Here is a 25,121-nt window from a genome sequence, read left to right on the forward strand (position 1 = left end):
CGGGAACTCTTTGATTTTCCGGAATAAAAAGTAGCTTATAAGTTAATCCAAGGTATAATCTATCTCCATTCCAAATTTCAGCCAAATCCGTCGCGTGGTTTTTGCGTGATTGAGTAACAAACATCCACACTTTCACATTTATAATATTAGTAGGTATTATATAGGTATATTTCTATTTGTATTTCAAGTAGATAATGTCCGCAACTTCGTCTACGTGGATTAGGTTTTTAAGAATCCTGTGACGACGATAAATTACGGTGACGACATAGTGGAAACGTGCCGTAAAGGATTGCTCAAGGTTTGGGGGCCCCCTAGAGGCCCGAAGTGAAGGCCCCTCCGCCACACCAAGCCCGCCACTGCATGTTGTTTACATTTCTCACTACCATAACTTTGCTGACCGTGATTTATGGTTAGAATTTTAGAAATCACTTGTATGTACAACAAAGATATTGGCTTCTTGCACGTGTCTACATTTAATTGAGTTTGATTGGTTAGCATTCAAATGAGAGCCAAACCACTACTCATGTGGCCAAACTACGTTTTTAGGGTTCCGTACCTCAAAAGGAAAAACGGAACCCTTATAGGATCACTTTGTTGTCTGTCTGTCTGTCTGTCCGTCTGTCCGTCGTGTCTGTCAAGAAACCTATAGGGTACTTCCCGTTGTCCTAGAGACATGAAATTTGGCAGGTAGGTAGGTCTTATAGCACAAGTACAGGAATAAATCTGAAAACCCCGAATTTGTGGTTACATCATTTAAAAAAAATTAAAATGTGTTTTAATTTTCAAAGTAAGATAACTATATCAAGTGGGGTATCATATGAAAGGGCTTTACCTGTACATTCTAAAACAGATTTTTATTTATTTTTAAGTTTTACATTTTGTGGGACTTTGTATGTCTACGAATATTTATCATTTTATTTTAGTACAGAAATCCTTAATCCGTTTTATTTAAGACAGTTTTTGATTTATCGTGCAAAATGTTGGAAAAAATACCCGAGTACGGAACCCTCAGTGCGCGAGTCTGACTCGCACTTGGCCGCTTTTTTTTGGGGATTCCTCTTAACAGGGCCCTCTCCGTCACTCATTTCATACAATCGTAGTTCCAATTTTATTTGAATACTAAGCAACCAAAGTCCATGAAATTTTGCAGACATATTCTAGAAACTAATATCTGTGTTTGTGGTGTTTTTGATTTTTTAACCCCCGACCCAAAAAGAGGGGTGTTATAAGTTTGACGTGTGTATCTGTGTGTCTGTGTATCTGTGTATCTGTCTGTGGCATCGTAGCGCCTAAACGAATGAACCGATTTTAATTTAGTTTTCTTTTTGTTTCAAAGGTGGCTTGATCTTGAGTGTTCTTAGCTATAATTCAAGAAAATCGGTTCAGCCGTTTGAAAATGTATCAGCTCTTTTCTAGTTACTGTAACCTTCACTTGTCGGGGGTTTTATAAATTTTTAATTTACACCTGTGTAATATGTATTTCAGCGTTTATTAAGAAGAGTAGTCGAGTTTAAGTGAACTTTATTTTATTGGAGGGGGTATGAATAAATAAATAATAATTAGGACTAAGTTAGTACTTAGGAGTAGAGTAGCTTATAGTGAATGTCTGTGTCCAGAAATGGTATGGAGAAGACGCCCACACGCGGTATGATCCATTTTTTTTAATAGATTATTAGTCATGCTAATCATGACTAATACTCCCCTTTCCCCTCGGACTAAGCGCCAAGCTGTGTTAGGAGTAGGTACGACAATAGTGCAGCGGGTGGGGTTTGAACCGCCGACCTTTCGGAATTCAGTCCGCTCCTCAACCGTTGAGCTATTGAGGCTCTATTAATCTGTTGTTGTATGTACTCGATAGGGAATGGTAAATAATGTTATTAAAACAACGTTCATTTCGTTACCTCAAACATTTTATTTACAAAAACGGCTGACAGATGGTGTGTATAAAAATAAGTAGAAAAATAAAAATTACAACCGAAGTTTGTAAAAAAAAATTATGTATTTATGCAGCACTTTGGCTGAGATGGCATGTGATTAGATTCACTTTACAAAGAGAGTTACCGAACAAAACCTTTGTATATTACGTCCGTTGAGCGAGATTCGGTTATCCTTGTTAAACTGAGGTGGTGTCGACTCTTACCGATAAAGTTTGAACCGTTATCAGTAATCCTACGAGGGTATCCCCAACAGATTATAAATCGGCTGAGGTAACTCTCATACGATATTAACTAAATTAACATTACCTAATAAACTGGCTAGTTGTATTTAATTATGTTAATTCTGACAGTTATTTTAGGAACACTGAATAGATCGACAGATGGTGTGTAGTGGTTGGTAACTGGTTACCAAGCGCGGAGTCCGTAGGGGTAGGCACCGTAGGCGGCGGCTACGCCAAGGGGAGCTCCAGCGTAGGCCAGGGGAGCGCCGGCGTAGGCGAGGGGAGCACCAGCATAGCCAGCGGCGCGGGCGTTCACGAGGTTCTGGTTGATGTTGCGGTTGGTTTCAGCGACCTGGATCAATTATTTTATTTTATTTTTATTTTATTATTTGCCTTATTGTAAATTGCACAATTGAAAAGAGCAACCGCCGAGTTTCTTGCTGGTTCTTCTCGGTAGGAACGGCATTCCGAACCAGTGGTAAATTATTTGACGATTCAAAAGCACTTGTAAAAGTTTATTTGAATAAAAATCTATTCTATTCTATTCTATTCTATTCTATTAAAATATCTTTATAGTACTACTTTTTGGGTCCACCTGTTGAGAAGCTCTGCTAAGGTTTAAGCTCAGATTAACTCAGCGGACGATGGAGAGCTATGTTTGAAGTTTCTCTATGTGATCAAATCAGAAATGGGCAGATCCAAGAACCAGAGTGACCGACATAGTTCAACGGATTAAAAGAAACAAAAAAAAAAGTTTCTTTTTGAAAATGGTGCCACACATCTTGCGAATCTGAAGCAGCAATGAACGGGCACAAATTCAAATTATTTTTATTCAATTAAACTTTTACAAGTGCTTTTGAATCGTCAAAATAATCTACCACTGTTTCGGAATGCCGTTCCTACCGAGAAGAACCAGCAAGAAACTCGGCGGTTGCTCTTTTCAAATGTACAATTTATTAATATCCCATACTGTATACAAGCAATTGCAGCGCCGTGTATTGCTTGAGCGAGTCAACACACACATGACATGACATGAGTGCGCATATTTCGAAAAACTAACATTGGGGTCCCAAGAATGATGAGTACGCACTGGAAAGCGCAGCGTTGAAAGCCCCCCAAACTATAGTTGGAAAAACGGCATCAGGCGTGCCGCAACGAACCGCTGGATTCAGGCGGCGCAGGACTTTAATGTTGTATTGCATAGCGGCTTTAAAAGTGCGGGCCTGACCTTTCGAATGACGCGGACGTATTTTGCGCCGCGACAGTCGCGTTGTTTATGACGATTATCGCGCTGTTGTTTGTATGAGTAAATATTTACCTGACTGCCTCAGCGGAGCGGTTTTGGAAGCACGAGCTTTGCCTTCTTCGAGCAGGTGGACGCGACAGTCGTATTGAAAGCGGCGATTGTCGCGTTGTTATTGGTATAGAGTTAAATATTCACCTGACGGACTGCCTCAGCGTTGTACTGGATGGCGGCTTCGGCAGCGCGGGCCTGGCCTTCTCCGATCGCCCGAGCGGTGTCGCGCGCCGCGACATTCGCGTCGATGATGGCTGCCTGGACGTCGCCAGCGTTGGCGCCGTATGCCAGGGGGGCGATGATGGCGCTAGCCGAAGCATAGCCGAGGATGGCAACGAAAGCGATCTGTTGAGAGAATAAGTTACATAATTAAACATTAAGCCTTAATAGCTCAACGGTTATAGGAGCAGACTAAAATCCGAAAGGTCGCCGGTTCAAACCCCACCCGTTGCATTACTGTCGTACCAACTCCTAGCACAAGCTTTACGCTTAGTTGGAGGGGAACGGGGAGTATTAGTCATGATTAGCATGGCTAGTTTTCTTTTATTAATAAAATTATATTTATAAAAAATGAAAAGTAAAACTGGACGACTACAAACAAGTAAAAGTTAAGTGTAATGCCATACGAAAATTAGGCTTTTTTAATGTCAAGATCGCGTATCTTAGTAAGTTAAGTTACTTTCTTTTCAATATTGAATTTTCGCGAAAAAATTAGGATCGTTTTATGACAAGCTCGCGCTTCCCGTGTTATAAAATATCGTTTTTAAGAGGGCTCTCTCCGTCACTCGTTTCCACTCGTTTCATACAATCGTAGTTCCAATTTCATTTGAATACTAAGCAATCTAAGTCCATGAAATTTTGCAGATATATTCTAAAAACTAATATCTATGTCTGTGGTTTTCCAGATTTCTGTTAAAATATTCGGTTTCAAAGTTACGCGGTCTTAAAATTTTCATACAAATCTTGGAGCCCTTGTAATTTTAAAACTACATATTTTTAGAAAAATCTAAAACACCACAGACACAGATATTAGTTTCTAGAATATGTCTGCAAAATTTCATGGACTTTGGTTGCTTAATATTCAAATGAAATTGGAACTACGATTGTATGAAACGAGTGGAAACGAGTGACGGAGAGAGCCCTGTTAACAGGGCTCTCTCCGTGACTTACTCCATACAATCGTAGCCCCAATTACATTTGAATATTAAGCAACCAAAGTCCATGAAAGGCCGGACATATTCTAGAAACTAATATGCGTGCCTGTGTTGTTTTAGATTTTTCTAAAAATATGTACTTTACTTAGTTTTAAAATTACAGGGGCTCAAAGATTTGTATGTGAATTTTTAAGACCGCGTAACTTTGAAACCGAATATTTTAACGGTAATCACAGACATACATATATTCTACAAAATTCCATCGAGTATGATTGGTTAGTATTCCAATGAGAGACGAACTACTACGTTTGTATGGAGCGAGTGACGGAGAGACCCCTTTTAAGTTACTTTCTTTTCGATATTGAATTTTCTCGCGTATGAAAAATTAGGTTCTTTTTATATCAAGATCGAGCTTCGCAGTATTGAATTTCTCGCGTATGAAAAATTAGGTTCTTTTTATGTCAAGATCGCGCTTCCCGTGTTATTAAATTCTGATAAGATTAATGATGTCTTACCAGGAATCTCATCGTGAACTTCTTGGTTAGACTACTCGAGAGCTACTGTGCTTTCCTGGTGCTGCAGAGGTCTTTTATACGTATAGTGTGTACATTGAAAGTCTACGTAATCGTTGCTACGATGAAGTACTTACCGGATTTGTTTGTGGCATTTAAAAAATGTAGAGGCACTCCGTATTCGGATATTGTTATCAATGACATTATACATGAAGCATGTTACTGGTGTTACGATCTCGGAAGATGTCTGTGATAGCCTAGTGGTTGAAATGTTGGCCTCCTGTTCAGAAGGTCAAGGGTTCGACCTCGGGCGCATCTCTCCTAATCCTAAGGTTGCCTGGAAGTGATTGCTATTTTAGCGACAAGGCCGCCTTATTGTACAAACATCTATTTGTAACCCCCGACCCAAAAAGAGGGGTGTTATAAGTTTGACGTGTGTATCTGTGTATCTGTCTGTGGCATCGTAGCTCCTAAACTAATGAACCGATTTTAATTTAATTTTTTTTGTTTCAATGGTGGCTTGATCGAGAGTGTTCTTAGCTATAATCCAAGAAAATCGGGTCAGCCGTTTGAAAGTTATTAGCTCTTTTCTAGTTACTGTAACATTCACTTGTCGGGGGTGTTATAAATTTTTAATTTACACTTGTGGTTATAATACGTATATTTCTTTATGTAAATTTAGTGTACAATTAAGGACATTTTACTTAACTTTACTCTTTTTTCGGAGTTATCTACTCGTATCTATCCATAGTTAATATTATAAATGCGAAAATGTGTATGTTTGTCTGTCTGCTACCTTTTCACGGTCCAACGGTTTAACCGATTCTGACGAAATTTGGTACAGGGTTAGCTTATATCCCGGGAAAGGACATAGGCTACTTTTTATCCCGGGAAATCAAAAGAGTTCCCACGGGATTCCTAAGGACCCATCCTCTTAACCGATTTGTATGTTTGGTAGCTTGCGTCCCTGTAAATGATATAGGCAACTTTTTATCCCGGAAAATCACACAGTTCTCACTGGATCTTTAAAAACCTAAATCCTCGCGGACGAAGTCGCGGGCATCCTTTAGTAATATTATAAATGCGATATTGTGTCTGTCTGTCTATCTGTCTGCTAGCTTATCGCAGCCCAACAGTTTAACCGATTTTGATATGTATATTTTGTGCATATTAAAATTGCACAAAAAGTGTCAAAAATGTCTAAATTTTAAACAAGTGTAAATTAAAAATTTATGACACCCCCGACAAGTGAAGGTTACAGTAACTAGAAAATAGCTGATAACTTTCAAACGACTGAACCGATTTTCTTGGGTATATAGCCTAAGAACACTCTCGATCAAGCCACATTTCTAACAAAAAAAAACTAAATTAAAATTGGTTCATTCGTTTAGGCGCTACGATACCACAGACAGATACACAGATACACACGTCAAACTTATAACACCCCTCTTTTTGGGTCGGGGGCTAAAAACGGCTATAGTACTTACGTTTGAGTGCTATTTTCTACCAAAAAGCATGCATTAGAGTGTGATCTATTGTACTAAGTATTTTCATTTCATACATGTACCTACCTATAAATTCCATTTCATAATACACTTTATTTTTAAGATTGAAACAGATTGATTTTTTTGTTTCTTTCACAACTTGTCGTTTCTGTTACAGCTTACATGAAATACTTTCGTGAGTCGTATTTAGGTTTGTAACTTGAACAAATGAAATCCATTAAAAAGTAGGCATTGAAGTTTGTAACATAGGCTTGGCAAAGAGCACTTTATTTATTGACATTAGCGAGTATGTTGCGTTCAGTAGAACTTTTTTTTAACCTCCGACCCAAAAAGAGGGGTGTTATAAGTTTGACGTGTGTATCTATGTATCTGTCTGTGGCATCGTAGCGCCTAAACGAATGAACCGATTTTAATTTAGTTTTTTTTTGTTTGAAAGGTGGCTTGATCGAGAGTGTTCTTAGCTATAATCCAAAAAAATTGGTTCATCCGTTTGAAAGTTATCAGCTCTTTTCTAGTTACTGTAACCTTCACTTGTCGGGTTGTTATAAATTTTTAATTTACGCTTGTGTGCACTCTAATCGGTTTCTATACGGCATCGTAACGGAACGCTAAATCGCGTGGCGGCACAGCTTTGGCGGTAGGGTCGTAACTAACCACTGCCGTAGCCTCCTACCAGACCAGAGAAAAATAAGAAATTATAAATTCCCAAATTACCCCTGTCGGGAATCGAACCCGGGACCTCCCGAACAGGAGAGCGTCTCAACCACTTGGCCAAGAGTATCATCACACTATCACACTAATATTAAAAAGGCGAAAGTTTGTATACGTATGTATGTGTGTGTATGTTTGTTACTCCTTCACGCATAAACTACTAGACGGATTTGGTTGAAATTTGGAATGTAGATAGATAATATCCTGGATTGGCACATACGCTACTTTTTATTCCGGATAATCAAAGAGTTCCCACGGGATTTTGAAAAACCTAATACCACGTGAATAAAGTCGCGGGCGTCAGCTAGTACAAAATAAAGTCATGTTTTTGTGTTTTTTTTTTCTCTCACAAAATTGTTTGTTCAAAGACCAGGACTTCCGCGATCTGTGTTTCCTACCAATTACAATCCGGGTATCTTTAAAACAAGAGTGAATAGGCACCTTCTAGGTAAACGCTCCCATCTTAGACCACATCATCACTTTCCATCAGGTGTGATTGTGGTCAAGCGCTTACCTGTAGTGAATAAAAAAAAAAAAAAAACTACACAACCTTGGTCAACTATAACTTGTATAGAAACAGGCGTTACTTTGCGGAAGTCCATGATATACAAGGACTCAAAAGCTTCATTTGCTATAATCCGCCAAACCAAAGAAATCTGTGTGGTGCAACATGCAGCATGCGATATGCACTTTCAAAGTAAGGTCTAAGGCTGAAATCTATAGAGCGCACTTTGACTTTGCTCAGACTTAAGACACTGTTAAAACGAGACAGCGCTATACCACTCGCATAAATCTGTCTCGTTTTAACTGAAACTTAAGTCTAAGCAAAGACAAAGTGCGCTTTATAGATTTCAACCTAAGTCTCCTGAGGATGCTCCGGTGTCGCTCCTGAGGATGCTCCGGTGTCTAAGTCTCCTGAGGATGCTCCGGTGTCTAAGTCTCCTGTGGATGCTCCGGTGTCGGGGCGAAACGTGCGTCGAGTGGTTATGGGATTTGTGTGGTGCTGCGTGGGGTGGTGCGTACCTATTGCTTGCTTGGTGGTTGGCTTTTCCTGCATGTTTATAAGTAGAAGGGCGGGCGGTGCATAACGCATGCTGCATGTTGCACCACACAGATTTTTCTGGTTTAGCGGATTATAGCAAATTAAGTTTTTGGTTCCTTTTATAACTTGTTAGTTATTAGTCCTACCATCAGTAGCGTGCAAATCATCACATCACACTTCACACTAATATTATAAAGGCGAAAGTTTGTATGTGTGTGTGTGTGTGTGTGTGTGTATGTTTGTTACTCCTTCACGCAAAAACTACTGGACGGATTTGGCTGAAATTTGGAATGGAGATAGATAATATCCTGGATTAGCACATAGGCTAGTTTTTATCCCGGAAAATCAAAGAGTTCCCACGGGATTTCAAAAAACCTAAATCCACGCGGGCGAAATCGCGGGCATCGGCTAGTAGAGTCATAAAAGCACTGCACTATTTGAAAAAGCTCAGTGCTTACTTACCATTAACCAGCCAGTAAAAAGGCCTATGATCTAACTAATGCCTACCCTGGCCTCGGAACTCTTTGCCCGTCACTGCCTACCATAGTCGTGATAATTTTGTTCATACTATCATCATCATCCCATCGCCGGCTCACTACAGAGCACGGGTCCTCTCAGAGCCTCTCAGAATGAAAATCGTTTGCCCAAAACCTCTACACTGGCCAAGCGCGGATTGGTAGACTTCACACATCTTTGCCAATATTATGGCGAACTCTCAAGCATGCAGGTTTCCTCACGATGTGTTCATTCTCCGTTAAAGCAAGTGACATTTAATTAACAAGTGTAAATTAAAAATTTATAACACCCCCGACAAGTGAAGGTTACAGTACAGTAACTAGAAAAGAGCTGATAACTTTCAAACGGCTGAACCGATTTTCTTGGATTATAGCTAAGAACACTCTCGATCAAGCCACCTTTCAAACAAAAAACTAAATTAAAATCGGGTCATTAGTTTAGGAACTACGATGCGCAGACAGATACACAGATACACACGTCAAACGCCTCAACTCTTTTTGGGTCGGGGGTTGAAAACTACATAAAACGCACATAACACCGAAAAGTTTGAGTCCCGTGGGATTGAACCCTTGACCCACTGAATAAGAGGCCAAAGATTCAAGCACTAGACTATCTTTGTTTGTAATATCATACTATCTATACATATAATAAAATTGTAGAAAAGTGCTGTCTGTACATGTCTGTATATTTCCAATATATAAAAAAAAAGTAGCAGGGGTTGTTATTATATCGATGCCGAACCCGAAATTGTAATTTTTTTTTTTGTCTGTTTGTGCACGCTAATATCAGAAACGGCTTATTCGATTTAGATACGGTTTTCACTAATATATTGTAATAAGCTTCACTTAACATTTAGTGTTTATTTCATGTCAATTGGTTCATAAATAAAAAAGTTATGTCAATTTAAAGAATCACGGCGAACATTTTTAACGTACAGAGTACGTACTACACGCCTCGCGCCTGAGCGTCCGTGGCTATAATATAAAGCGCGGTCACTATTCCACGCGAACGAAGTCGCGGGCACAGCTAATGTACTAATATAGTTAAAGTTTCAGATTTTACGATTATGTAGTTTAGGAGTTAGGCATGCAGAAGGACATCTTACGTAAAACAGCCATTTTGACGGCCATATTTTCGTAAACGGAAGTTTTTTTTAATTGTCTAAGGAACTACCGACTATTAACTTTTTGATTTGTTATGCAATGAACCAAGATAATTAATTTTAATAATATAAGATTCACTAACTATTTACCCATGTCGTATCGGGAAGTGGTCGTATCACGAAGTGGTCGTATTGGGCAGTGGTTGTATCAGAAAGTGGTTGTATCGGGAAGTGGTTGTATTGGAAATGGTCACATTGGGAAATGGTCATAACGGATCGAATAGGATTTATATAATATGTTACAAGTGTAAATTAAAAATTTATAACACCCCCGACAAGTGAAGGTTACAGTAACTAGAAAAGAGCTGATAACTTTCAAACGGCTGAACAGATTTTCTTCGATTATAGCTAAGAACACTCTCGATCAAGCCACCTTTCAAACAAAAAAAAAAACTAAATTAAAATCGGTTCATTAGTTTAGGAGCTACGATGCCACAGACAGATACACAGATACACACGTCAAACTTATAACACCCCTCTTTTTGGGTCGGGGATTAAAAAGAATAGATGATGCTCCTAACTTCGTCCGCGTGGATTTAGGTTTTTCAAAATCCTCTAGAAACTCTTTGATTTTCCAGGATAAAAAGCAGCCTATGTCCTTACCTGGGATGTAAGTTAACTCTGTATCTTTAAAAAGGGAGTAAAATAGGGGTTTGAAATTCGTGTAGTCCATGTGTACCAAGTCGCGGCATAAGGCTGAGGTCACACGATGCGTTTCCGTTACGTTGCGGCTCCGCACCGCTCTGGATATCAGTATTGATGGCAGTGCGTTGCGCGTTGTGCGTTATCGTCGAGTCTCATAGCGATACCGCCCAGTTGAGGGAAGCGAGGTGTTGGGGTCTCGTCATGCGACGATCCGTTGCGGTCTCGGGGCGTATTTATTTATTTATTTATTTATTTACTATAGAACCGCCCACAGAGTTACACATATTAATTATACATTTTGTTCCTTACTTTCTATTGCTCTTATGCAACTCCACTTACGGGCAGTCACAGCGTGCATTAACATAAACATAAGTCGTACAGTAAAATATAAAATATAATATAATAGCTAACCTAAGGACTATGAAAAAATACCTAAGTCATAAATTTTAAAAGAATATAATAAGATGAAAATTAAGTTAAAGTAAATTTAAGTTAAACTAAGCTAAATTATCTAAATCATCTAAAATACAATATACTTACGGCTAGGGATTGACACTAATTATCGTTATCCTATTGGGGATAACGTATCGTTGCGACTTGCGAGTCGCGACGTCATGCTGCGGAGTTATCGTTGTACCGTGGAAATTATCCGATGATAGTAGGACGGACTCCTCGCGATACAGGCAACAACCAATAGCGGATGAACCCCCGACCCAAAAAGAGGGGTGTTATAAGTTTGACGTGTGTATCTGTGTATCTGTCTGTGGCATCGTAGCTCCTAAACTAATGAACCAATTTTAATTTAGTTTTTTTTTTGTTTGAAAGGTGGCTTGATCGAGAGTGTTCTTAGCTATAATCCAAGAAAATCGGTTCAGCCGTTTGAAAGTTATCAGCTCTTTTTTAGTTACTGTAACCTTCACTTGTCGGGGGTGTTATAAATTTTTAATTTACACTTGTTTAATAAATGGACTTGACTTTGACTTCAGTATTACAAGCTGACTCGTCCCGGCCTCGCTTTATGTTTCTCTAATTCTTATTTCAAATATTATTTCATTAATTTCATTATTAACTTACCAACTAATATAAGTAAATTCATGTTTGATGATTTATTTTGTTTAAAAAGAAAACTTATTTATTCCGATTTTCACCAAATAGACTTTTTAACCCCTGACCCAAAAAGAGGGGTGTTATAAGTTTGACGTGTGTATCTGTGTATCTGTCTGTGGCATCGTAGCGCCTAAACGAATGAACCGATTTTAATTCACTTTTTTTTTTGTTTGAAAGGTTGCTTGATCGAGAGTGTTCTTAGCTATAATCCAAAAAAATTGGTTCAGCCGTTTAAAAGTTATTAGCTCTATTCTTGTTTTCTTGTAGAAAAAAAGGTCAACTTACCGTTAGGTTCATAATATTATGTCAATTGAAAAATGTCAAGCTGTCAAGATGGACGTTGCCTAGATACATAAATTTGAAAATGATGTTTTGGAAAACTCCGATACTTTGGATCGTAGGCGCGGAATAGCTATCTATTCGTTTCAGCCGTTTGAAAGTTATCAGTTCTTTTCTAGTTACTGTAACCTTCACTTGTCGGGGGTGTTATAAATTTTTAATTTACACTTGTTATAGACTAAAAAGTAGAAACAATAATAATGACAGAATACATTTTTAGTTTCTAGTTTTTGCAAATGATAGTTAAATTCTGTTTTTTTTTTTTAACAAACACAGGGATAGTTAAATGATTGATTGGTGCAATTTCTATCGTAGGCACTAACCTAATGTTTTGTAAAATCGGTTTAATCCTAATTCATTAAGCAATTGCAGTTTAGGCGTGATAACTTGATAAGTATAAATGGGAACTAATATTATGCTTAATTACATAGTATGACGTAAATAGCGAGTACGTTCCGATTAATACAATGATTTACATTATCAATATAAAAGCTGGTACTGGCTAATTGGTCGACAATCAACACTATCACTGACAAACAAGCTCCTAGTCTACAATTGCATAATTCAACCCATCTGGACATATGGAATAGAACTCTGGGGATCAACAAGGAATTCCAACCTATAGATAATCCAGCGGTTTCAGAATATCGTACTAAGAGCAATCTCTGAAGCACCATGGTTCACACGAAATGATGAAATCCACAGATACCTAGAAATGCCAACAATCAAAGAGGAAGTGAACAAGTATGCCAAAAAGTACAAGCTTAGACTGGAAAAACATCCTAACACACTGGCACAGAAATTGCTTGTAAACCCCAACACTTAACGCCTTAAAAGATGGCACATATTGGAATTGGGCGAGAGATGATGCTCCATAATTTATAGCACGAAAGGGGAGGACATTTATTGGAATGCTCCCTAAACTAATTAACAAATTTTCACAACTCCCCACATCTGATTATGGCCGGAGGGCCGATCGCAGATGGACATATTGGAAAAAAAAATTTAGATTATCGATATTGAATTGGATTGGCTCCAACTGGGTTGAAATATCGATAATCCGAATCATCGTTTTATTCGTGGTAAGTACTCGCTATTTACATCATCTACTACATCGTAAAACCACGAAATAAGCCTAAAATCATTATACTTAATTAATCTGTAGAACTATATGTATAAGGAATAGTAAATAATTAAAACGACGTTTATTTCGTTACTACAAACATTTTATTTACAAAAAACGAGTGACGGGTGGTGTGTATAAAAAAGTGGAAAACAAAATATAAATTACAACCGAAGTTTGTAAAAAAAATGTTATGCGTTTATTTACAGCACTTTGGCAGTGATGGCATGAGATTCGCTTATTTACAAAGAGAGTTACAGAATGAGACCTTTGTATATTGAGTCCGTTGAGCAAAATTCGGTTATCCTTTGATACTGAGGTGGTTTCGACTTTTACCGATAAAGCTTGCACCGTTATCAGTAACAGTCATACGAGGGCATCCCCAACGGATTATAAATCAGTTGAGGCAACTCTCGTTATTTATTTACTAAATTAACATAACCAAATAAACTGGCTAGCTGTATTTAATCATGTTAATTCTTGACATCACTAAATAGACGAAGTATGTAGTGACGGTAATTTTTAGCAACACTAAATAGATCGACTAGTTAGTGAGTGGTTGGTAACCGGTTTACCAAGCGCGGAGTCCGTAGGGGTAGGCACCGTAGGCGGCGGCTACGCCAAGGGGAGCACCAGCGTAGGCCAGGGGAGCGCCGGCGTAAGCGAGGGGAGCACCAGCATAGCCAGCGGTTAAAGCAGCGCGGGCACCAGCCAGGTTTCCGTCGATGGCGGCAGCTTGGGATTGCGCAGCGGCGACGAGGTTTTGGGAAGCGGCAACGTTGCCCCAGAAAGCGTTCTCATGGATGTTGCGGTTGGTTTCAGCGACCTGGATGAATAAAAGAATCGTTATATTACCATATAACATTTTGCTAGAAGATTTATCTGAACAAAGATTGATACCAGGTTATAAAGAAGAAAGAATTAGTGTTTAAAAGTATCGAATTTTTTGCAAATCTGCAGTTTCTGCTGTTCTGCCTCTTGTTTTGAATGGCAGCGCGGGCTTGTGTTCTCCATAGGCACGGACGGTGTCTTGCCACAGAAATATTGATACTAATGATCGTCGCGTTATCATTTGCATGATACAAGTTAAATATTTACCTGAAGATCTGTCTACATGTTGTATTAGATGGTAGCTTCAACAGCGCGGGCCTGGCCGTCTCCAATAACGTTGCGCGTCTTGAGTTGCGCTAGTCGCATAGACAGCGACGACTGTCGCGTTGACATTTGTATATGAGATTAACATTTACCTGACGGACTGCTTCAGTGTTGTACTGGATGGCAGCTTCTTGTTTAATATGGATGGAGTCTTGCGTTGCGACAGTCGCGTTATTTTTTCATAAGTTAAATATTTACCTGACGGACTGCCTCAGTGTTGTATTGGATGGCGGCTTCGGCAGCGCGGGCCTGGCCTTCTCCGATGGCGCGGACGGTGTCCGTTGCCGCGACATTCGCGTTGATGGCGGCCGCCTGGACGTCGCCAGCGTTGGCGCCGTATACCAGGGGGGAGATGATGGCGCTAGCCGAAGCATAGCCGACGAGGGCAACGAAAGCGATCTGTTGAGAGAATAGTTAAAATAATTAACTGAGAAATTTAAATCTTTTCAAAAAAAGGGCAACCAAAGCGATCTGTTGAAAGAAAAGTTTGCTATATTTGCTGACGTTTTGATCGATTTGATAGTTAGTAGTCAGCGATACAAATGTTTCCTGTCGGTTCGTGATGAGTTGATTACTAACTTGAAACTTCCTAATATGACCACTTCAAACATACAAACTTACAAACTTTACCACTGTTGTATACGAGTAGTATAGATTAACATAATATTATATTTGTAGTTTAAAGACGCCTTTGAATAATCCTTCCGCTTAAATTCATAAATCCGGATATTAGCGTCGGTACTGAAACTTCGTTGCATCTAATCTAATCAATAATAGCCTGATAATACCATATGCTTTATTCAAATAGAGGGATATGATCGATTGAATTTCAAGTAGGCAATTTTGTTCATATTTGGAAATTTAATTAGTTGATTAGGCATTTATCGAAATTATGTACTTATTGTATTGCATACATTTAGCGGTTATTTATTATAGCGAGGAAATATATTTATGTAAACTGTACTAAAGTAAAGGTGATAATAAACGGGCTAGATTTTCGGCAATTTTTAGATGAAATTTTGCTGTCGCCGAATTGTGGTACGTAACTCCAAATGTTATTGTAACGCCGCGATTACACCTGTAAGTTTTGCTAACGTAAGTAGCTTACGTAAGTCGCAAAATTTACACATCTATACGTGTTCGAACTCTATATAATTTATGGGCTGTTTGTCAAATTTCATAGTACTTCCGGACATACATCCTGGTTAAAGCTGAAACTTCCAGAGCTGAAGAGTTGATAGTAAAATATACATTATCCTGAAGGTGACAGCAGACCGACAAGACAGTGCTCTCAAAGCGCATTGTACTATATATTAATTATATAAACTAACATAGAATAAGTTTTCTACTAACATACATTATATTATAATTTAGTTACTAACATAGGTTAAGATGGTTACTAACATAATATTGTGAGCCTTTGTTGCTTGAGAAAATAAAGATATTATTATTTATAAACGCTCGACTTTGGTTCTTATCAAAAGATAAAATACAACAGTGAAATGTAAATGATATTAACAGTAATTTGCTTTCGCGACCGTCATGTTTATAATTTTAGGCTCTTTATAAATAAAAAAAATAGCGAGCAAACGAGCAGACGGGTCATCTGGCTAAGTACATCAATAAAAAGTCATCTATAAATCTCAGCAAGTTTTATAGCCCGTTTACGATGCAACCGTTTTCATTGGCACTCTTATTATGTCCATATATAGTCAGGATATATGTCAAGTTTTTAATATGATTGCTATATTTAATATTAAATTATGCGGTCGGTTGGTTTTATATATTTTTATGAAATTCATACTCACTATATTCGTATGTTATTAAAGTCATACACATAATGGTCGGTATACACATGCGTATATTTTATTTAGATATGTACGTAACTTTTGTACCTTGTTTTACATTTTCATGTATAACTGGATGATGCCCGCGACTTAGTCCGTGTGGATTGATAGATAGATAGATAGATAGAAAACTTCATTACTCACAAAACATTAAATAACCTAGACAAAACAAAGAAACTAAAAACAATTGTATGCAAAGGCGGTCTTATTGCTCCCAGCAATCTCAACCACCAGGCAACCTTTGGTGAAAGGAGAAGCTAGGTGTGTTGGACAGTACTAACACGCAATACACAGAATCTTACTTAATATGAGGATATAAGTATATGGATTTAGGTTTCTAAAATTCCTTGCGAACTCTTTGATTTTTCGGCATAAAAAGTAGCGTATGCGCATCTTCGGGATGCAAGATATCTTTGTGCCTAATGCCGAATTTCGCCAAAATCTTTTCTGTTTATATATTTAGATTATGAAGGTATATTATTCGTACCGCGATATTATTCGTACATATCTGAAATGACCCTTAGAATGAGTACATAATATTATGTGACCTTGTATACATATTGTATACAGCTATATTCGGACACAACCTTATGAAATAGTCCTCATTTGGCGTTCCCATATCCATTTCAAACACGCGACGGGTCCTGAATACATATGAGTTGCATTATATGACTCGCTTTTACCCGGAACTTCGCCTGCGTGAATATGATCCATATTATGAATGCGAAAGTGTGTCTGTCTGTCTGTCACCTTTCACGGATCATCAGGTTAACTAATTTTGAAGAAATTTGGAAAAGGTAACTTGCATCTAGGCGACGGACAGAAAATCAAAGAGTATCCGCAGGATTTAAAAAAAAACGATATCCACGTGGGGGAAGTCGCGGCCATCATGTAATCCGGAGTCTAAATCCATACTTACTAATATTATAAATGTAAAAGTGTGTCTGTCTGTCTGTCTGCTACGTTTTCACGGCCCAACCGCTGACCCTATTTTAATGAAAGGTACAGAACTGGGATACATCCCGGGGAAGGACATAGGCTACTTTTTATCCCGGAAAATCAAAGAGTTCCTACGGGATTTAACAAAAACCAAACTCCACGCGGGCGAAGCCGCGGGCATCCTCTAGTGTATTACAAAAGGAAAAGCTGACTGACTGACTGAATTTTCGAAAACATTCGAGCGAAACCGGGGCGGGTCACCTAGCTTGTTTTTATTTTATTTGAAAGCAATTGATATCAAGCAAGTTTGTAATAGGTAGGTAATAAATATAGTGTAAGATTTTTTTGCCATCTTATTTTTGTGGGTAACGCGTAGACCTTACCTACGCCTATTACCAAACCTTATTGTAAAATTGTTATTAAAGTTTAAATCGACTTTGTTAAGTGCGTAATATTTTTAATTTGCCGTGAAATCGGCACGTTCACGCTTCATTATTTGCGAATGTGTTCAAGAAAATATATAAGCCTATAAAAAAGCCTATAAATAAGGTAGCCCATTTCAAAAAAAATTGTTTAATTATTTTATTTCCAACCTAGAGGATGCCCGCGACTTCGTCCGCGTGGATTTAGGTTTTAAGATCCCGTTGGAACTGTTTGATTTTCCAGGATAAAAAGTTGTTTATGTCAATTACAGGGATGCAAGCTACCTCAGTACCCATACAAATCGGTTAGGCGGGTTGGTCTTTAGGAATCCCGTGGGGCCTCTTTAATTTTCCGGGATAAAAGTAGTCTATGTCAATCCCCGGGATATAAGCTAACTCTATACCGAATTTCGTCAAAATCGGTTAAACTGTTGGGCCGTGAAAAGGTACAGACAGACAGACACACTTTCGCATTTATAATATTAGTATGGATGTCATATTTTTTTTACAAAAATAAGCTTCGATATAATAAAAACGATATATCTACCTGTAGCAGACATCACACTAATATAATAAAGGAGAAAGTTTGTATGTGTGTGTGTGTGTATGTTTGTTACTCCTTCACACAAAAACTACTGGATGGATTGGGCTGAAATTTAGAATGGAGATAGATTATACCCTGGATTAGCACATAGGCTACTTTTTAACCCGGAAAATCAAAGAGTTCCCACGGGAATTTTAAAAAACCTACATCCACGCGAACGAAGTCGCGGGTATCAGCTAGTTGTTATATATAAATGAAAACTTGAATAAAATCTGTTTAGTGCCATCAAACAAACGGACACGGCAGACTGATTTATTTATACTATGTAGTTGTATCGAATTTCTGTAATTGGCACATCTACATTTCTGTTCTTTGACTGCAACCTTGACCACCAATAGCAAATATGCAAAGCGCGTAAGTGAGCGTAAACTAAACCAGTTTGATAAGATCTCTTAAGCTATCCCAGTCACGACTTTTTAGCACTTATTTCCTTAGTGATAAAGATGATTTTGGATTAGCATTACAATTTTCATATGAAATTAATGCATACGAAAGGTCTTTTATAAATGGTTCATATGTTACATATTACAATTCAGGTATTACGAAAAGAAGGCTCTTTACCGTTTTATTTTTACCGTAAATAGAGAAAAACTTTTTTTTGGATGAACTAAACTCTGTACCATTAAAAGAGGAGAAAAATATCTATGAATCAAAGTTACATAATATGTACAAGAATAATCGTTTTGTTAAAGAATAAAGCATACAGTAAAATTGTCGGATAAAATATAAGAAAAGAATAATTTCTTTCACGAGTGCCTAATGAACTGAAAAGGCCTGAAAAGACCTTAATACTAAGCCAGGTAAGCCTCCGCTGTCCGTCCGTCTGTCTGTCAGCGGGCTGGATCTCATGAACCCTTATAGGTAGAGACTTGAATTTTTTACAGAGTTTTTCTATTGCCACTATAAGAACGAATAATAAAGAGCTGTCAAAAGGAAACGGACAGACATAAATACACATTTTCGCATTTATAATATCAAAGCATTGATTAATAACTCTACGATTTTGCAATCAGCAAAAATAAAATAAAATGCAAATAAATCTTAAATGATCAAAACATTAGGTTTTATCGTGTAGTCAATCCGTTTGCTTCATGTCGAAGAAATCAAAGTAGGTTGTTTTTTTTATGTTACACTGATCCTTAAACTACAAAATGATTATAACAAGGGAAAACACCATCAAATGACACTTCCTTAAAAATCATTAGTAAATTATTATTATTATTATTATTGAAATAAATTACCACCCACTTTTTTCAAGTTCCTTTTATATCTAGTTTAAGAAGACCAACCAAAAAAAAACTGAAACTTTCATGACTACGAAAAGCAATGCAGTAATATCATTCAAAAAATGGGTTATTTTTCTGTAATGATCCCGTGTAATTTTATATCACAATAATTAGGTTTTTTTTTTCAAGATTGAATTTCCCGAGTATGCAAAATTAGGGTTATTTTTATGTCAAGATCGCGCTTCCCTTGCTATAATTATTATTAAAGACTGTGTAGGTTATTTTTTTTTTCAAGATTAAATTTCCCGCGTATGAAAAATTACGGTTATTTTTATGTTAAGATCGCGCTTCCCTTGTTATAATTATTTTTAAAGACTATGTGTAGGTTATTTTTTTTTTTCAAAATTGAATTCACCGCGTATGAAAAATTAGGGTTATTTTTATGTCAAGACCGCTATAATTATTTTTGAAATTGTTATCTGATAAGATTAATGATGTCTTACCAGAAATCTCATCGTGAACTTCTTTGTCAGACTACCCGAGAGCTACTGAATACTATCCTGGTGTTGCAGAGGTCTTTTATACGTGTCGTGAGTACATTGAAAGTGCCCGTAATCATTGCTACGATAAAGCACTTACCTGTTTTGTTTGTGGCATTTAAAAAATATAGAGGCGATCCGTATTGGAATATTGTTGTAGTGTCAAGTTTTACAAGTGACAGATCATATTGTCAGGGCCTTTTTAATTTCTTTTAATTGGTTATCGATTATTTTTAGGGTTTCGCACCTCAAAAACAAAAACGGAACCCTTATAGGATCACTTTGTTGTCTGTCTGTCCGTCCGTCCGTCCGTCGCGTCTGCCAAGAAAACCTTTAGGGCACTTCCCGTTGACCTAGAATCATGAAATTTGGCAGGTAGGTTGGCTTATAGCACAAACAACAGAAAAAAAAGATAACTATACCAAGGGGGGTATCATATGAAAGGGCTTTACTTGTACATTCTAAAACGGATTTTTATTTATTTTTAAGCATAATAGTTTTTGATTTATCGTGCAAAATGTCGGAAAAATACCCGAGTACGGAACCCTCGGTGCGCGAGTCTGATTCACACTTGGCCGGTTTTTAATTTCTTTTAATTGGTTCTCGAAGGATTATTTTTGATTTTTCGGACCGGTTGGCTTTTTTATATGTAATTTATGGGATCGAAATTTTAATCATGATATTACATTTTGTGCTTGCTATTTTTTTTTTTGGTTTGGCCTACTCTTGGTATTATGAAAGTTTGCTAAAAATATCTTCAATATCGAAATTATCCTTGTAGGTTCGAAATGTTACCTTTTGAGGAGTTTTTGCTCTATTTCCGAAACTGTTCATCAGATCTTCACAAAACTTGAACAACCTTACCTGACGGTACACACTTTCTTATGAAGCAAGAATTATTAAAATCAGTTCGATTTGACGGACTTATGGAGTAAAGTCGATAAAAAATTCGGGATAAATACGCTATATGTTAAACCGGACTGTCAGCTACCTTTGTACCAAATTCCATTTAGATCCATTCAGTAGTTTGCACGTGATGCGCGCACATACAGACAGACAGACTAAAACTCCGAAAAATATTGTAAATATGAGAAAAATTACGCCTTGTGTTTTTCTTAAGTTGTAATTGAATATGCTGTTTGGACAAATAAAATCCATGAAAAAGCAGATTGAAAGTTTCGACCACAAGTTCACCAAACAAGGTTGTTTTGGGCTCGGTACAAATAGTAAAAAAGTTATGCCTAGTTTTTAGCCCCCGACCCAAAAAAGGGGTGTTATAAGTTTGACGTGTGTATCTGTGTATCTGTCTGTAGCATCGTAGCTCCTAAACTAATGAGCCGATTTTAATTTAGTTTTTTTTTAATTTGAAAGGTGGCTTGATCGAGAGTGTTCTTAGCTATAATCCAAGAAAATCGGTTTGCCGTTTGAAAGTTATCAGCTCTTTTCTAGTTACTGTATCCTTCACTTGTCGGGGGTGTTATAAATTTTTAATTTACACTTGTCCAAATATATTATGTTTGTGATTGAATATTCCATTTACCATTTCTATTAGTTTCCTAACTCTATGTTATCTGGTGATATTGTAGCAGAGATCAGCTAGGCGGAGCAGGAAGCCCTGGCTATAAGATGCCAACGAAAAAACAATGTATCTCAGCATACCACGTGACATTTAAGGTGCAATACCGCCTGTCATACTGGGACGAACTTTATGAAACTTGGTCACCTTATGTTTACTGTCACACACAGAAAGCTGTAAAGCCGGCTCTACACTCGCACGTGAAGTCGCGCCGTTAATACACGCCGTGAATGTATGCCGCGATCCACGCGTGAACTGTGTCCCTCGATCCATACTCGCAAATCTTCACACACCCGTATTCACAAACGTTACTATGAGGTCTCATAGTGAGCTCGAACGCACAGTGTCGGTTCCACCAATCAGATGACTGTATCACGTCAATTTACAATGATCTGATTGGTGGAACCTACACTATGCGTTCGAGCGCGCTGTGAGACCTCATAGTAATAATTGTGAATATGGCCGACAGCCTTGTTCGTGACGTTGACGATGCATTCACGTTCGCGCCGCAAACCATTTGTCGCGGACCAATAAATGACACTGATCGGGATAAGACGCGAAGCGCGAACGCGAAGGCGTGAACAACATCTACACTTGTGATTCGCAGTTGTCGCGGGCTCTCGCAGCCGTTCGCGCCGCGAGTGTAGAGCCCACTTTAGATGCCAAACGGAGAAACTTATTTCTCAGCATGTAACCTAACCTAATTTCATGTAATATGGTGATAATGTAGCAGAGATCACCAGGCAGAGCAGGAAACCCTGGCTGTAAGGTTCCGAACGAAAAAAGACAGGCCAAGTGCGAGTCAGACTCGCGCACCGAGGGTTCCGTACTCGGGTATTTTTCCGACATTTAGCACGATAAATCAAAAACTATGCATAAAAATAAATTATAATCTGTTTTAGAATATACACGTAAAGCCCTTTCGTATTTAGCCATTTCAGACAGGCTAGTTATATCACGCGGATGAAGTTGCGGAAAAAAGTTAGTCATGCATAAAACAAAAGACCTAGGCACTTCAATGTTAGAGCCATAATAATTCATAGAAAAACATACAAAACCTCTAAAACATATATGATCATAACTTATACCGTATAACCTAATAACATTAATAAAATAATAACATAGTTATCGTATACTTATACAAAAATTAATGCTTGTCTGTTTGTTTGCTACCTATGCGTATCGTTTATACGGTTGAGTTGGAACTTTGTACAGTTGTTATTGGCACTGTATCATCAAAGTAGAATAGGTAAACAATTCAATAGTACTTTCCTTTAATGGTGAAGGAAAACATCGTGAGGAAACCTGCATACCTGAGAGTTACCTCCATAATGTTCTCAAAGGTGTGTGAAGTCTGCAAATACGCATTGGGCCAGCGTGGCGGACTATGGCCTAAACCCTTCTTATTCTGAGAGAAAACCAGTGCTCAGTAGTGTGCCAGCGATAAGTTAGTGATGATGAGGGAATTAAAAGGATATAATATGTTTTCGCCGAGAGAAGCTATGGGCGGTCACTAGTCTCATTAGATGAAAGCTGAACTACTGGCTGGATAGTGCTAAAATTTGTCATACAGGTAGCAATTATGACGTGGACATTTACTAAGCAAGGATTTTTAGAAATTCAACTCCTAAGAGGGTAAATTAGGGTTTTGAAAGGGGTAGAGTTTGTATGTTTGTATGTATGAAGTAATCTCTGGAACTACTGAACCGATTTTGTAAATTCCTTCACCAGTAGAGAGCTACATTATTCCTGAGTGACACAGGCTATAATTTATTTTCAAAAGATAAAATAATTAGATATTCCTACGATTTTTTGACGTGACAACGTCTTATAATTCGATAGAGCCGGCTGCACGCACGAAAAAACATGACTCATGCGGCGTTACCTCGCTCTGGGGCGTTCCATGTAAGGCTTGAAGTGCAAGCGAGAGCGCGGAACGAGCGACAAAGAAGCACAATCGGCCTTTGTTGTCACGTTCAACTATCGTCAGTAAACCGACTTTACAGACAACCAATTTTTTTTTGTTTCTTTTACTGACTAGCGCTTGGCTGCAATCAGACCTGCTAGCAAGTGATGATGCAGCCTAAGATGGAGCGCGCTTGCCTAGAAGTTGCCTATTCACACTTGACTTGAAATTGTAGTAAGTTACCCGTGCGAAGTCGGGGCGTGTCGCTAGTTGTATATAATAAATTAAAACTTGTGTCTTTGTAAAACATGTGCGAGACATATAAGGTACACGGTGAGCATGTAATAGAATCATTAATCAGTTACACAGCTTTTAATGTCGTTTACTCTATATACATACATTTTCTCTCATTAGAAAATATTCTGTACGATTTGCATCGAAAAAAAAAACGGTTAGGTGCCAGTCAGACTCGCCCTCGGGGGGTTCCGTGCTCGGGTATTTTTTCCGATATTTTGCACGATAAATTCAAATTCAAAATATTTTTATTCAATTGGTCTTTTACAAGTTCTTTTGAATCCTCAAAAGCATCTACCACTGATTCAGAATACCTTTCCTAATCTGAAACCATTATGCAGAAAAATAAATAAAAATCTGTTTAAGAATGTACTGGTAAAACCCTTTCATATGATAGTTATCTTTGAAAATTGAAAATACTAATTATTATTTATTTATTTTAATTTTTTTTTGTTATTTAACCACAAATTTCTGGTTTTCGGATTTTTCCTTTACTCGTGCCATAAGACCTACCTACCTACCAAATCTCATGATTTTAGGTATATCGGTTCTACTACGGAACTCCTCATTTTTGATTAAACATAAAGTTGTAGTATAACATGCCATGTTAGCTTAAAGCTACGATTTGCTTCCTCTTTCCTAATTCGAACCGCTAGGATATGGAACGCCCTTCCGGCGTCAGTTTTCCCTTCCACGTATAATATGGGTACCTTCAAGTCAAGAGTGAATAGGCAACTTCTAGGCAAGCGCGCTCCATCTTAGGCTGCATCATCACTTGCTAGCAGGTCTGATTGCAGCCAAACGCTAGTCTATATAATTTTTTTTAAAAAAAAGCGTGTGTAAATATAAAATCATTAGTCTATCGCCATTCTATCGCCCATCTGTCTGAAGTTGGCGTGAAATATTGCCTAACTAGAGGATGCCCGCGACTTCGTCCGCGTGGATTTAGGTTTTTAAAGATCCCGTGGGAATTGTTTGATTTTCCGGGACAAAAAGTTGCCTATGTCAATTACAGGGACGCAAGCTACCTCTGTACCTTTTACCGGTTAAGCGGATGGGTTTTTGGGAATCCCGTGGGAACTCTTTGATTTTCCGGTATAAAAAGTAGATTATGTCCGTCTATATATATCCGTATATAAACTAATCCTATACCTAATTTCGTCAGAATCGGTTAAAATGTTGGGCCGTGAAAAGGTAGCAGACAGACAGACAGACACACTTTCGCATTTATAATATTAGTATGGATAGTATGGATAAACATATTGCCAATTGCTACATATCAACAGTTCACTAGTAAACAATGTCTAATACATAGGGATAACGCCTGTAACCTTCGATGGAA

At 38.0% G+C, this 25,121-nt stretch overlaps 3 protein-coding genes across 6 annotated transcripts in view; 1 reads left to right on the forward strand and 2 right to left on the reverse strand.

Annotated features, from left to right (window-relative positions):
• Positions 1 to 25,121, forward strand: part of LOC123879236 (WD repeat-containing protein 7) — a 150,080-nt gene that overhangs the window by 34,265 nt on the left and 90,694 nt on the right. The window lies entirely within an intron of this gene.
• LOC123879269 (cuticle protein 1-like) lies at positions 1,987 to 5,248 on the reverse strand. The gene is made up of 3 exons (XM_045926925.1): positions 5,125 to 5,248; positions 3,600 to 3,800; positions 1,987 to 2,510 (listed from the first exon to the last, which is right to left on the reverse strand). The coding sequence occupies exons 1-3, from the start codon at positions 5,134 to 5,136 to the stop codon at positions 2,343 to 2,345; spliced, it is 381 nt and encodes a 126-aa protein (XP_045782881.1). The 5' UTR covers positions 5,137 to 5,248; the 3' UTR covers positions 1,987 to 2,342.
• Positions 13,357 to 20,071, reverse strand: LOC123879266 (cuticle protein 1-like). Its single transcript, XM_045926921.1, has 3 exons — positions 19,968 to 20,071; positions 14,625 to 14,825; positions 13,357 to 14,097 (listed from the first exon to the last, which is right to left on the reverse strand). Exons 1-3 carry the CDS (start codon positions 19,977 to 19,979, stop codon positions 13,843 to 13,845), a joined length of 468 nt encoding a protein of 155 aa, XP_045782877.1. The 5' UTR covers positions 19,980 to 20,071; the 3' UTR covers positions 13,357 to 13,842.

This window comes from Maniola jurtina, chromosome 27, assembly GCF_905333055.1.
Source record: "Maniola jurtina chromosome 27, ilManJurt1.1, whole genome shotgun sequence".
Classification (NCBI taxonomy): Eukaryota; Metazoa; Arthropoda; class Insecta; order Lepidoptera; family Nymphalidae; genus Maniola; species Maniola jurtina.